Here is a 14,254-nt window from a genome sequence, read left to right as displayed (position 1 = left end):
GTAAGAATTAATTGTCTGGAGTTCTGCAAAGAATATTAGAGTGAATGTAATTTTTCAACCAGCTTCGAGTAATATTAATTCCTGGGGGGGGGGGGGATTTCTGACTATTGAGGCCAAAGGATACCAGCATCATTGCAATATCCAGTATCATGATGCCAGAAATGTGCTTCAAGCTATTTTGCTGCAGAGGGGGGACTTTTTCAGGAGCGTTGACTATTCACCGTGGCATTGTGGGTGCTCTCTGCACTGTCCAGATTTTTCAGCCGGTGGCAGGGTTCCCATCACAAGTAGTGTTTCTGGGAGAAGTGGAAAGCATGGATCTTTGTATTTTCTTGTTATTTTAATATAATTTGACACCCTGAGGTACCTTCGACAGATTAGCAAGTTAAGGGATGGTTAGGGATGGTTAATAAATAACAAGTTAATAAAAAACAAAGTTAAGTTAATAAATAACACAGGAGACAAAATATGAGCGTGGGAGGAAAGAAGTATTTTCTGTTCAGTACGCACAGGGCCAGCAATGACCACTTGATGTTTGTCGGCCCATAAATAATACATATATTACTGCTACTACTTTTGCTTTGGACATTACTCTGTGAAGAAATATTTGCAATTGGGGTGTCTTAAAAGGGCCTTCATGTATATGTGTATAAAAAATAGAGGACTATTACAACAATAATTGTAACTTAGATTGAACATTGTGTGTTTAGGTCTTCTTCTATGGATTTCTTAAACAAAACTGAGGAAGATATTGATGATGATGTCCTTTTGTAAGTATTCTGAGAAAACATTGAATTACAGAACTCAAAAAAACAACAATGAAACACAGCACAAAACACAATGAATCCCTAACCCTACATAACCTAGCAAAACCCGTGCATACTCCAAAAAAGTATTGTACTATTAATTTGGGCACAGTACAGTGGGGTAAGTGAAAATAAAACTAATTAAATAATATATAGATACTAAAAAAATTGCTTTTCGCTCTTGCATATTTTCTCTGAGTCACAGAAAATTATAGAATTTGTGTATATTGAATCTAAACTGTCACTAAAACTCCCAATGTGATATTTTCATAAGGAAAACATTAAATTCAACAAAAAGAAAGGTAAATGATTGTAGAGGTACTTGCACTTAAAAAACAAAAAAAAAAAAAAAAATAGCTGTTATGATATGACATGTGCGTATTTTGGTTGACAGGTTACATTAGCTACGCCTAGCTTCATTTGAATTCTCATAAATCCCAATTCAATGTTTACTTGTGTACTGTTATAAAATGGAAATAAAGGAATCAACAAGTAATATATTCTTAGTAAAATATATTTAACAATTGTATATCTAAACAGTTCCGTGACTGACAGATAACGCACAAAACACGAGAAAGCCGTACTAACACTGCATCGCATTAGAAAGATACATTAAAACAGAGTCCTGTGTGGATGAATTTGCGGGTAAAAGCTAGCTTTACAAATATTTTGCACGGACATTATTATAGAAAATTAAAAGAGGAAAACTATAAATAAACAGGAGTTTTACTATTATCTGTAATAATTATTTTCATCAACATAATTGTATTGTAAAGAGTTATTTATAACTAACTATACAATCATAATATATATATAATTATGCAAATGCACTTTCTATTGATCCCCCGCAATCTGGCCCCTTGAAGCTAAAAATACAATAAAAAACTTTTATAAAAGAAAGTTATAAAAGAAGGCAGCATGGTGGGCTGGATCGGCAGAGAAACTCTCGAAGGTAGAAGAGGGTCATCCTCACTGAGAATAGGCCATGCGAGGTTGACACACGGCCACTTACTCCTGGGTCAAAGCCCATGTATGCGTCCTGCATGTAGAGAAAGGTTGCTTGATGTGTCCCACTCTCGAAAGGTGCAATTCCTTGGCTAGTCGAAAAGTCTTCCGAATCATAATAAAACAAGATATACAGAAGAAGTTAAGTACATTTTTATGATATTTTGGATACAAATTAACTTTTTTCGACGGAAGAGGTCGTGTTTGTAAGTTCTAGATTTACTGAACACGTTGAAATCTACCGGTCTCAATAATACCTAGAAGTAGAAGCGTAAAAAATCGCCGAAAGATTGCAGGCAACTTAAATCATCATCATATGACATGTGTAATGGGTTCAGAATAAAAATAATGAACTAATACTTCTTTGCCATGTAAACAATAAAATTTAAGCAAGAGGACTACAATTGTGGAATTAAACTGATTCCAACTAAAACTAAGTTAAGATTAGACCACAGGATGTGATTTAACCCATGAATCTTTACTACATTTCAAAATTTACAAAGGAAAACAAGGAAAACTAGAATTTATTAATAATTAATTAATTTTTTGATACATTTTTATTTGTAACAGGCATGCAGTTGACAACTTACTTTCCAGATGTAATAGGATGGTGTAAGTGTTCATTTTTGCTAATATTTTCTTATTTAACACACTTTACATTTTAATTAGTCAAAATGAATTTAATCCTACTTTTATCTTAATTTTGGATATTCTTTATTTTAGAAAACAAGAGGAACTCTCGCCGCCCCATTCAACGTGAGTTATTACAATGATTTGTTTTCTTACATTTTATATTAAAAAAATTTTATCAATCGTTTATTATGAAACCATGTTTGTATTTACTTACATTTAATTAAAATTAATTTCCATGCCATTTTATTTATAATTAATGAAAAATTATTCTTAAACTGAGAATTATGTACATGTAAATTGTTTTTATGTTAAAAATATCTTCTACATGAGAGTATTTATTAGCGTGAATGTACCGTGTGAGAGGGTTGATTGGGTATATGAGATTCCTCCATCAACCCTGTCACGCTATACTTTTGAGGCTAAACTATCTTTCGATTTTCTTATTCAACATCCAGCAGAACTTGGCACAAACATTTATGTAGATATTTATCAATGTATATTTAATTAAGATCAAATTTATGGACATCACAGGTAATAATTGCGTTACAATTTTTATATATTATAATCTATGATATGCGTGTTTTGAAGGAATGTTTTTGTACCCGTTTTCCTGATTTGTATGTTTCTCTTTTAGTTATTTAATTGACGATTTTCAAGTCAACGAACCATCTGAGAAAAACCATGATGACGAACAGTAAGGAATAAAACTTTTTAATTAATTGCACTCAATGCTTGATATTTAGATTTGAAAATATATAATAGTTGCATTATTTTTTTATTCTCTCTTTAAGCTATGCGGTCAAAGATCTTGAGGATGAACCACCTGAAAAAAATCGTGTCGAAGAAAGGTAAGACATGATCTACTGTATTGACAGAAACATTGCAACAATTTAAACCATGTTTAATGTGATTAATTAATTAAAATTTTGCATTTCAAAATAATTCGGTTGGGTGGACGCCATTTTCAAAATTATTGTACTGTTATTTGTACAAAGGTAAAAAAAAAGGATATAAAATGTAAAAAAAATAAACTAGCTTCTGCACACATATTTTTTCTGTGTTACAGAAAAAAAAATTGCATCATGGGTATGCTACCTAGCCCTTATCTAACCTAATGCAACTCGCACATGACCCATTAATGCGAAACCAAAATGGCCACACAAAAAATAATTGATATCTAGCCCAAATATATATTTTTGTTAAACTTAGTTTCAATTCCATGCGGCTTTTCCAAACTCTAATTGGTTTTGAGAGAATATGGACTATGCTGATGGTCATGAAAACATTTTAGACTTTGTCTTACAAGACAAGTAATATTTGATGCTTACCCTAACTTAATTAAGAAGAACGTTGCTAAAGTTAAGTGCAGCAGACTTATAAGCTGGTTCTTTAAAAAAAAATTAATTTGTTCATTACGGCACTAATCTAATAGAAACGATAAATGGTGGAGTGAGTGTTATTAATGCATTAATCTCCATGTTTGATTTTACATTTTTTAATTTTAAATTTTCAAATCAATCTAGTTTCCTCCTTTTGTTGAAACTGTATAATACCGTCGTATTTCAATTTAAATTGTATTTTGTTTCATTTTGATGTTCCTTAAATTCTGAAAATTTGTTCCATTTAGGCAAGAGGTTTTTAAATCTCATTTTAATTTCTCTACCGCTTTGTCCTATATATTTAATGTCATAATCATTACAATTAAATTGGTAAACCCCGCGTTTTGCCAAGTTGTCAACCTTGTCTTTAGGTTGAAAAAGGAGGGAAAATTCAAAAGGTGGGGTTGAGATGGGAAGTTAGTGTCCGAGGGGATCGAAGTCACGATGGCTCAAGTGGTGGAGTAGCGGCGTGTCAAGCCGAAGGTCGTGAGTTCGAATCCCGCTTGTGACGCTGACTTTTTTATCTCAAATAAAAACCTTAATTAATTAATTGAAAAACTTGTTTTTAGGTTTTGAAAGGTTTTGCACTAATCTAATACTGGCTTTTGAACCCTTTGTGACATGATGCTGAACAAATTTTCCAAAAATTTGAAATGGTCATCTCCCTTCAGGCTTTCCATTTGGAAATACTGTTAACAGATTTGTTCCACTGCTTAACAATTTCACCAGAGTGTTTTTTCTTAATCATGTACATTAGATTATCTTTTTATTTTGTATTGGCCTAAGAATGCTGGCGACAAAGTGCTCTCATGGAGAAGTTTGTGGAGAACGTGCCATGGTCATGTTAGTATAAATGTTATCCACATAAACAAATTATCTGTAATTTTCATTAAAATAAGTTTTTAATAGCATGACCCTGTTCACTAACATTTGGATCCATTGTCACCAGTACAAAATCCATCATTCTCAGCAAGCATGTAAAATATTACATATATAGGCATTATTGCTCAAGAGCTCAATCATCAGTCTTTGAGACTAAATTTGTTCTACAATCTCCAGATAAAAACTACGCGAAATGAGAAATATGCAGAATATAATTTTTTCCCACAGACCTTTTCAAATGTGGACAGAGATTTCAATGGAAAGTCGTTTGCACAGTCCAAATATATTTCTAGAAGAACACAAAATTAGTCTTAAACTGGCTAGCCTGTTCTTCATAACATAAACACCGTCGGGTATACAATCAAACTTCCCCAAATTCTAATAAAGGACAATTGTATTTCCCCGGCACTTCCATTTACTAAGAAAAGTTCTCTTAATAACCAGACGTTCCTATTTCTTTCACTTAATTTACATAATTTTTTATATATAGACTAATAATAAACAGACAAAATTCTATTACCAAGTGGGTATCCGCTTATGGGAAGTTCTGCTGTACTCAGAAGAGTAAAAACTGATGCAGCCCTTCTTGATCCAGAATCTTGAATGGGCTCTTCTAAAAGAATGGGCTGAAATCCAGCAAAGTTATATTTCCTGTCTGGTAGAAAATATGCCAAAGCTTTGCCTTTTCTATTTTTCATTTTCCCGAGCAATTATTGTTTATTTTACATTTTTATTTTCACTTTTTGAGGCAAAACATACTCAGTTGCTAAAAGAAGTATGATTCAGCAGCCAGTCAGTGTATTATAAACTTGCTATCTAAATCATGTGGAGCCAGTTATAAGTTTTCATGGATATTGTTTTTTATTTTTTAGCTTCATAGTTGACGATGTAGTTGAAGATATTCAAGATAGCCCNATGTCCGAGTGGATCGAGGTCACGATAGCTCAGGTGGTAGAGCAGCGGCGTATCTAGCTGAAGGTCGTGGGTTCGAATCCCTCTCGTGCCATTAACTTTTTTCATCTCAACTAAAAAACCTTAATTAATTGTATTATATATAAATTTCAAACAAGTGAGTGGAATTTGCCAGTCAGTGTATATAATCTTGCTAGCTATAATCATGCTTCGCTAGTTATAAGTTTTCATGGTTATATTGTTGTTTTTTATTTTTTAGTTTCATAGTTGACGATGTAGTTGAAGATATTCAAGACAGCCCGTGTGAAACGCCTCATGGTAGAAGGAACAACAGGTATGAAATTATTATAAAATACATATATTACATAGAAATATCAAACAAGCGAGTTGAATTTGCCAGTCAGTGTATATAATCTTGCTAGCTATAATCATGCTTCGCTAGTTATAAGTTTTTATGGTTATATTGTTGTTTTTTATTTTTTAGTTTCATAGTTGACGATGTAGTTGAAGATATTCAAGACAGCCCGTGTGAAACGCCTCATGGTAGTAGGAACGACAGGTATGAAATTATTATTAAAAAAAATATATATTATATATAAATATCAAACAAGTGAGTGGAATTTGCCAGTCAGTGTATATAATCTTGCTAGCTATAATCATGCTGAGCTAGTTATAAGATTTCATGGTTATATTGTTTTTTATTTTTTAGTTTCATAGTTGACGATGTAGTTGAAGATATTCAAGACAACCCGTGTGAAACGCCTCATGTTAATACGGACAACAGGTATAAAATTATCGAAACTGAAATCATTAGTGGATTAAATTATGCAAAAAAACATTGAGGTGCCAATTGGTGTTATGGGCTTGGCTTGTTTCAACGACTTTTGTATAAATATGAGTTGCTCTACCACTACCTAAGTGACGTTCGGTCTCCCAAGGCACCAAATCTCCATCTAACCTACAACTATTTTCCATATTTCAAAAAAATTAAATACTAATAATTTCAATTCATTAGAATTTCTATTTCCATGAGAATGACAGGCTGGAGTAATTTAGTAGTATCAACCCTGAAATTAATTCTTTGAATGAATTTCTGTTTCAGAATACAGGATATTGATGAAGTTTCTATCATTTCCATCAGTTCAGGGTATTTATTTTTACTTATTTTTTAACTTTATCATCTCTAGTGAAGTGACACACTTGTAAATTGAAACTGTTTTATACTTTTAAAATTAAATTAAATCTAGGAAGGGGAACAATAAAAAATATATTAAAATGTGGGAAATAAATACAAACACTAATGTAGTATTGTAAATTAAATTCATTAGATCGTTTAATTATAGAAACGTAATGCTCTAATGTAAACATTATCTTTAAGTTTAAAAAAATCTGTATGTTTCATTTTAAGGCGGTAAAGAATATGCTGGCTAATGAAGTACAGCACCAAAGTGGTTTAACACGTTTAGCACGGTGTTCGCCAATCTGGCGATGCAAATGTTCGGCCAGCCATCTGGCTTTACATCGATTGGCGCACTCACTCCTTACTTTTACGAGAATTAGTGGGGGCTGGTATTGTTGATTTCTTTTTTATTTTGGGGTTCAGGTGGACTTGCCAGTTTTTCAACCGTTCACTTCATTTCTACTTCCGACATTCCGTTGTGAAGTTTTGTGCATTTACTTTCTACTGTTTGTTTATTTTTTCAACTAACTTTTATAAAGAGGTAAGTTTAAGCATATATATATATAATATATACTTTTATTTTAACCTTACAAATTTATATTAGAATAGCAAAAAGTTTAAAAAAATTATTAAATTTTTTTAAACTTTATTTTTGTTATATTAATCATTGTTTGTGACTACATTATAACTTTTTTAAATTGTACATCCAAAACATTGTGTTATGGCAGAGCACCAACCTGGTCTGTCGAATGCTGGGCATGAAAATCCAACAAAACTGAAAGCAAAAAGGTAAACTATATTTTTATCATTTGTGAAGCATAATTTCCTATTGAATCATAAAAGGGTAATATTTATTTCAATCTGTTTTTTTTTTAGACTGAAGACTCTTCTTTGTTGGATCCAAAACAACAAGAAATAAAGGTCAAAGCACTTCGATGGTACCAAAAATTAGGAATACATATTTTTTGCATAATTTGAATTCATTGATTTAAAAAAAAAATGGGTGTCCATGATTTTCAAATTGAAATCATAAAACCACTTTTGCCATCTCCAACAACAAAGTCAAAAGCCTCAGACAATTAAATACACTTTCAGGAGTACATAAGAGTATATAAAGGGAAATGTAGTTTGATATGAAAAAAGTGTGTAGTTGGTTGGGCCAAAAATATAAGCAAAGATGTAACCTATTTGCCCTTAATGCCTCGTAATTTGCCCATAAACCAGCCAGGTTTATGAGAATTAGTTGCTTTCAGGAACATCATAACTATAATTGGCATGTTTCCAAAAGGAGTTCAATTTGTACACAGTGAGTTGCTAAGATTTTCAAAACAAGTTAGTTGTCGTTATTTAGAAATTATATTTTCGTATTGTAATTAATGTTTTATTTGTAACAGTTTTTGTATATTGGCCAGATTTGCAATGATTAGGGCATAACTTTAGATTTATAAATGTTATTTTTTTTTTTTTTTTTACTATTTATATAAAACTACATACGTTTTGTCATTTTTATTGTTTGTGAAAATATAAATTTTTTTTATAGTAGTACGATGAGTTTGTAAAATATTTATACCAACCTTTTATTTCAGCAATATCTAATTGTTCGTTACAAAAAGTAATACCTTAAAGAAAAGACACGTTGAAAAGAAATAATTTTTCGAGAAAACCTATAAAAACTGTAAATATCTATGTCAATGAAAGAAGGTAGAGACAGGCTAATATGCCTATTGGCGAAAGTGTCAAAACAGGGAATAAGAACGGTCTGTCACAGGTAAAAATGTAAAAATGAGTCGCCTCCGTGCTGAACGTGTTAAAGAAATCAAGATTATGAAAAAAAAAATAGACAGATGAATCTTACGGTTGTGTAAGTTGAAATGTTAATTTATGCCATAATCAATTAATAGCATTTTTTAAAATTATTTTGAACGCAACTTGACTAAATCCATTCTAATCGCTATGAATTGGTAATTATTAAAACATTATTTTCGCTTAAAATCTAACAAATTTTTAATTATCTAACCTGGCCATGTCATATTTAATCTAAACCAAGACAATTTCATTTTAAAATTATTAACATCAACAAGTAACATGAAAATGGTAGAACTTTAATTTTTTTTAAATACTAAATTGAGTTATAAAAGCATTGCATGCATTAATTACATACTTTAAATAATTTTTAGCTCCAGTGAAGACCCGTACGAAAAAATATTGAAATTAACTGAAGGAAGAAACAATTATACCGATGTGTAAGTTTTTTTTAGAAATATTTGGTGCTTAATTTGTTTACAAATGAATTTAACTCAACAAATTGCCGATGTGCGGTTAGGTTAACTATATCCTGACATCAGCTTTTCACTGCTTTCCTATAAAGTAAATAGATAAAAATGTGATAAAATCTTTATATTTTGTTGATTATGTTTTGGTAATTGTTAGTGTTTTAATTTAATTTACTTTTTTTTAGGTGCACTTCATTTACCCCGGATTATCATACCGACAGTGATGTGTAAGTAGTTGATCAGTTAAAAATGTCTAACAGAAAATATAAAAAGATGAAATAATCAAAAAGTGATATAGCATGTAATAAATACAAAAACAGCAGCATTTATCATACATATGAAGACCAATTTTATAAAAAGTCTATTTAAAATGGCTTTCTTATAGTTTCAGTTTTGATGAACTCCCAAGTGGAGCGGAGGAGTGGACTGACCAACTAGCGTAAGTAATGTAAAATACTATTCTTTTAATTTTAAAATGGGGTCCAAAGTGGATAAGTAGCAAAAAAGTCACATGTGCTTTGTTAGTGGTTCAATGTTTGCATCCCGGTATAGCTATTGAAATTTTATACCAGGATCAATTATTGAAATAGTTCGATTGGAAACGAGTTAACCAGGAAAATTTGGGTCAGGTTCAAATTCACTAATGGTACATTATCAATACGGTCAACTGTTGTCACCATGTAACCAAAACAATTTGGCTGCTAAAAATATAGAAAATGTTCATTAGTCTGACAGACCTTAGCAAGGATAAGCAGATAGAAATGATCAGTAACCAAATTTCAAGTTCATCACATTACAGGCATTGAGAAATCTCACAATAAACTTTTTTCATTAAAACTTCATTCTCTTGACATTGTGTAATTTAAAAATGTAAAATCCGTCAAAATAAATATTGTCCTCTTTTTTGGCTGGATATATAAACTGTTTGTGTGAAATATTTTACATAATCAATTTGGCATTGCATTACAAAGGAATGCTCATGAGTTGGGTATGGTTAGGGTTGAGCAATGTTTTTCGTGAAGAGAAAATGTGCAAATGCGATTTTTTCCTCCTTAAAGACGTGAAGTTTATAGAAATTTTTATGATCTATATAAATATTTTTATTAATTGGTTGAAAGGTTCACATAGCATGAACTCATGTGTTAACTTGTTTAATACCAATTATCTTTTAATGCATATTAATAAATAAAAAAAGTAATTTAGATTCGTACATGAGGTCTTAGATAAGAGGGGCTGGAGCATGAAATAAAATTCCAGCAGCTATGCCAGGATTTGAACCCTGGACCTGCCTGACAAATGTGGAAGTGGCAGACACTAATTTTTGTAAAGGCAATATTTTTATTATGAAAATGCGTGTCAGTCACACCAACTAAGTGTGTCTTGTTTCAAAAAGATACAGTTGTGAATTTAAACATGTTAATTGATGCTTTTTAGATCTACAGTTGAAGATATCTTGAACAGAACTGGAGAGTACAACAATGAATTTTTGTAAGCATTAAATATTTTTTTCTTTCATCTTTTATACCATAACCTAACATCTCATATGTTGATGAACATAATTAAATTAATTTCTTTTAGACTTTTTAATTATTATTAAAAATATTGTTTTTCTTTGTTTAAGAAATGCGATAGATTTCCACATTAATGTAACAATGGATCATATGGAGGATCACAATAGTATGTAAGCACCTTGAAATAGTTTTGATTATTGTTTCATTAAAGTGTATTAAATTTTAAAAACATTACTGTGAAGAGAAAAAGCTGGATTTTTATTGTAATTATGAATTATGTTTTTAGTGATCCTGACATAAATACTGGTTTTCTCAGCTGTGAAAACTGCCCATTGGGTCCTAGGTGAGTATATGAATCTATTTTGTTTTTATATTCTTTGAGCAGGTTAAGTTTTTGTATTTACTAGTTTTTAGGTAAATTAAAAGCCTATCCAGTTTAGGAGGTTGATGATATCAGGCCACAATAAAATTAATGTGGCCTGATATCATTAACCTCATAAAATAAAGTATTAAAGCTGACGCCCACAACATCCCACCGCCATATCTGTGCTTATCCAGATATGAAATTTGGTGGGTATTGATCAGTGGTCTATCCTCACTGGGTTTTGGAATTTTGTCATCTTCAGTGTGTCATTGTCAGAGTTGTGTTCTTCACAGAAGATGGCAAAATGCTAAAACACGTCTGACAAACCAACCTAATAAGGGTTAGACATGGACGAAATTGGTAATGACCAAATTTCATGTTCTTTTGGTGAAGAAAACAAGGAGAAATGTTGACATACCAATCAGTATCAAAATCTGTCCATTATCAGAATTAATGACACTTGACTAAAGACAAAATTCAACCACGCAGAAAATTAATAATTAAATCACAACAGTCAATTACAGTACAGATTAAATTCAATACCACTTAGCATAGAAAAATCATTTGAGAACTGTCTTATTTTTAAAATATGGATATAAATCCTACAATTAATAAAAAAGTAAATAAACCAACCAGACAATTCATTAGCAAAACAATACATATATAAAAAATTGGTGAAACCTCACACATATTTTCTCCAATTTACAGAAAATCCAGAATAAAACAAAAACCATGAATACCACCTAACTTAACTAGTTCCTAACCTAACATCTTAACCTATCCCACCTAATTAACACTTAACTTTAATCTTAACCTAACCTATCCCTAACCCTACCAACTCAACCTAACCTAACCACTAAACTAACTTAATACTTTAACTTAATAATTTAAATTAATTTGAAAAATGGCAAAAAGGAGGGCAAACTCAAAATGTGGGGTTGAGATAGGAAGTTGGTGTCCGAGTGGATTGAAGTCACGATAGTTCAAGTGGTAGAGCAGCGGCGTATCTATCTGAAGATCGTGGATTCGAATCCCGCTCATGCCATTGACTTTTTTATCTCAACTAAAAACCTTAATTAATTGTAATATATTAATTGGTCAAGCGGACCACGAAATTAGTGAATTTTATAATTTAAAATTAAACATTTTCAATACTTTTAAAATAACCACTTTAAAATCTGATAATTGAATTTTTTTTAAATAGAAAAAATATGTTTTAGGTGTCCCTTTGGGACTTCAGCTCAATACGAAGAAAGAACGCACCAGGATAGTTCTGTGTAAGTGCAATTCTATATTAGCATAATGATTTTGATAAATTAAATCGATATATAATAATTAAATTTATAGATTAAATTACAACATTATCAATAAATTATATTTAAAAAAATTTTTCCATTTATTCTAGGAGTGGTACAAATGCAATAAATAACGCAATCATCGAGACTATTGTTCTATCAGACTCTTCGGATGAAGCATCAACATCGGATTGTATCAGAAATATTGCATCTATTTCATCAGAACCGAATGAATCTATTCAACAAAGTAAGATATATTATTTACTGATTATTGAATAATTACAATGAGTAGCTTAAGCTTAGAAAATCGTTTTTGTTCCTTCAGAATGTGCGATTTACCAATATATTTCTATCACAGAAATTTTACTTATTGGAATGTTTTTTATAAACAATCCATATATGTTTAGTGGCTGTAATTGACCTATTTAATTATTTCAATTAATTATACTTTTTAACTATAGTCTTGTTTAAGATGAAAAAGTTGTGTCACATGCGGGAAACGAACCCACTTGAGCTATTATGACTTCAATGCACCCATCTCAACCAAGACTTTAGATTAAAAGTATAATTAATTGAAATAATTTAATAGGTCAATTATGGTCACTAAGCATATATGGATTAATATAGCAATTAAAGAAGTAATCACTTCGCTAACATTTCCCAGTGGACACCGAATTACTGAGAATTGAATCCTGTTTACATGACATTTGAAAAATGGCAAAAATAGGGAAAATTTGAAAGGTTGTACATTGAGATGAATGGTTGGTGTCTGAATGGATCGAAGTCACGATAATGACAGCTCAAGTGGTTAGAACAGCAGCTATTGAACCGAAGGTCGTGGGTTCAATCCCCGCTCATGACACTAACTTTTTTCATCTCAACCAAGACTATATAAAAAGTGTAATTAATTGTTATACACAATGTAAAACTGTTCAATTTTTTGTTTCTAGGTAGAGACTCTACGCAAAAATCTAAAAGGAACAAACGTAAAAAAAAATCAAGCGGAACTAAGAGAACAAAAATAAGGAAATCCTAAGCCAATGTAAATATGAGCAGCGTATAAGAGCAGAAATGGCTTAATTGTAAATTTTGTAAAAAAAAAATTGTGTACCTGTTGTATTATATTTTTTAAATTATTATTTTTTACTTAATAGTAATTGTAAATAACTATTGTTGATATACGATGTACGACATGTGATACATCCAAAATGTGTGTTGTTGCTGTGAGTACAACACATGACTGAATTTTGTTGTAAATTTTAATTGTTTGTTTTTGATTTTTCTAAAAAATCTAAAGTGATACGTCAAAAATGTTGTTGCTGTGAGTACCACAACTAAACTGTGTTACTTATAAATTTAATTGATTTTCTTTTTTTAAGAATGTGATATGTCAAGAATATTTGTTGTTGCTGTGTGTTACTTGTAAATTTTTTGAATATTTTTTTAAATGAAAAAATAAAACAGTGTGATAGGTCAAAAATGTTTGATATTGCTGTGAGTACCACATGACTGAACTGTGTGTGTGCATTACTTGTAGAATTAAATATTTTATTTGCTGAAAAAAAAACTTAATGTGATTTGTCAAAAATATTTGTTGTTGCTGTGAGCACCACATGACTGTGAGTGTTACTTCTAATTTTATTTTTTTTATAAACATAATGTGATATGTCAAAAATGATAGTTGTTTCTGCGATTATAACACATGACTGAATTGTGTTACTTGTAATTTTTTTTTTTTTAATTTTTTTAATGTAATGTGATACATCAAAAATATTTGTTGTTGCTGCAATTAAACAAACACATGACTTAATTGTGTTGTTGTAAATTTAAATTTTTCATTCTTTAATTTTGTTAAAACAATGATACTTCAAATTCGTTTGTTGTTGCAGCGAGTAGAACAAAGAACTGAATTCTGATACTCGAAAATTGTAAATTAAGACTCAAAACGTTTCTTGATGAATAAACGTTACAGTCAGAATTGTTATGTAAATAAATTCAAAAGTTCATTTGAAAA

The 14,254-nt window shown here is 30.7% G+C and overlaps 1 protein-coding gene across 1 annotated transcript in view; it reads left to right on the top strand.

The window, feature by feature from the left end:
• The window catches only part of LOC106664690, a 29,119-nt gene extending 15,843 nt beyond the window's left edge, over positions 1-13,276 (top strand). Inside the window, exons 15-29 of the mRNA XM_024228162.1 lie at positions 711-770; positions 2,382-2,423; positions 2,535-2,567; positions 3,079-3,138; positions 3,236-3,292; positions 5,578-5,628; positions 5,877-5,951; positions 6,102-6,176; positions 6,327-6,401; positions 10,505-10,558; positions 10,692-10,751; positions 10,868-10,924; positions 12,166-12,222; positions 12,351-12,487; positions 13,191-13,276. Coding sequence (XP_024083930.1) covers positions 711-770; positions 2,382-2,423; positions 2,535-2,567; positions 3,079-3,138; positions 3,236-3,292; positions 5,578-5,628; positions 5,877-5,951; positions 6,102-6,176; positions 6,327-6,401; positions 10,505-10,558; positions 10,692-10,751; positions 10,868-10,924; positions 12,166-12,222; positions 12,351-12,487; positions 13,191-13,276 — 979 coding nt within the window. The remainder of the gene's footprint in view (positions 1-710; positions 771-2,381; positions 2,424-2,534; positions 2,568-3,078; positions 3,139-3,235; positions 3,293-5,577; positions 5,629-5,876; positions 5,952-6,101; positions 6,177-6,326; positions 6,402-10,504; positions 10,559-10,691; positions 10,752-10,867; positions 10,925-12,165; positions 12,223-12,350; positions 12,488-13,190) is intronic.
• Positions 13,277-14,254: the final 978 nt, after the last annotated feature.

Source organism: Cimex lectularius, unplaced genomic scaffold (assembly GCF_000648675.2).
Source record: "Cimex lectularius strain Harlan isolate CLEC.00 unplaced genomic scaffold, Clec_2.1 scaffold154, whole genome shotgun sequence".
Taxonomy (NCBI): Eukaryota; Metazoa; Arthropoda; class Insecta; order Hemiptera; family Cimicidae; genus Cimex; species Cimex lectularius.
Note: the sequence above shows the minus strand (reverse complement) of the source record. Positions and strands in the feature narration are given on the sequence as shown.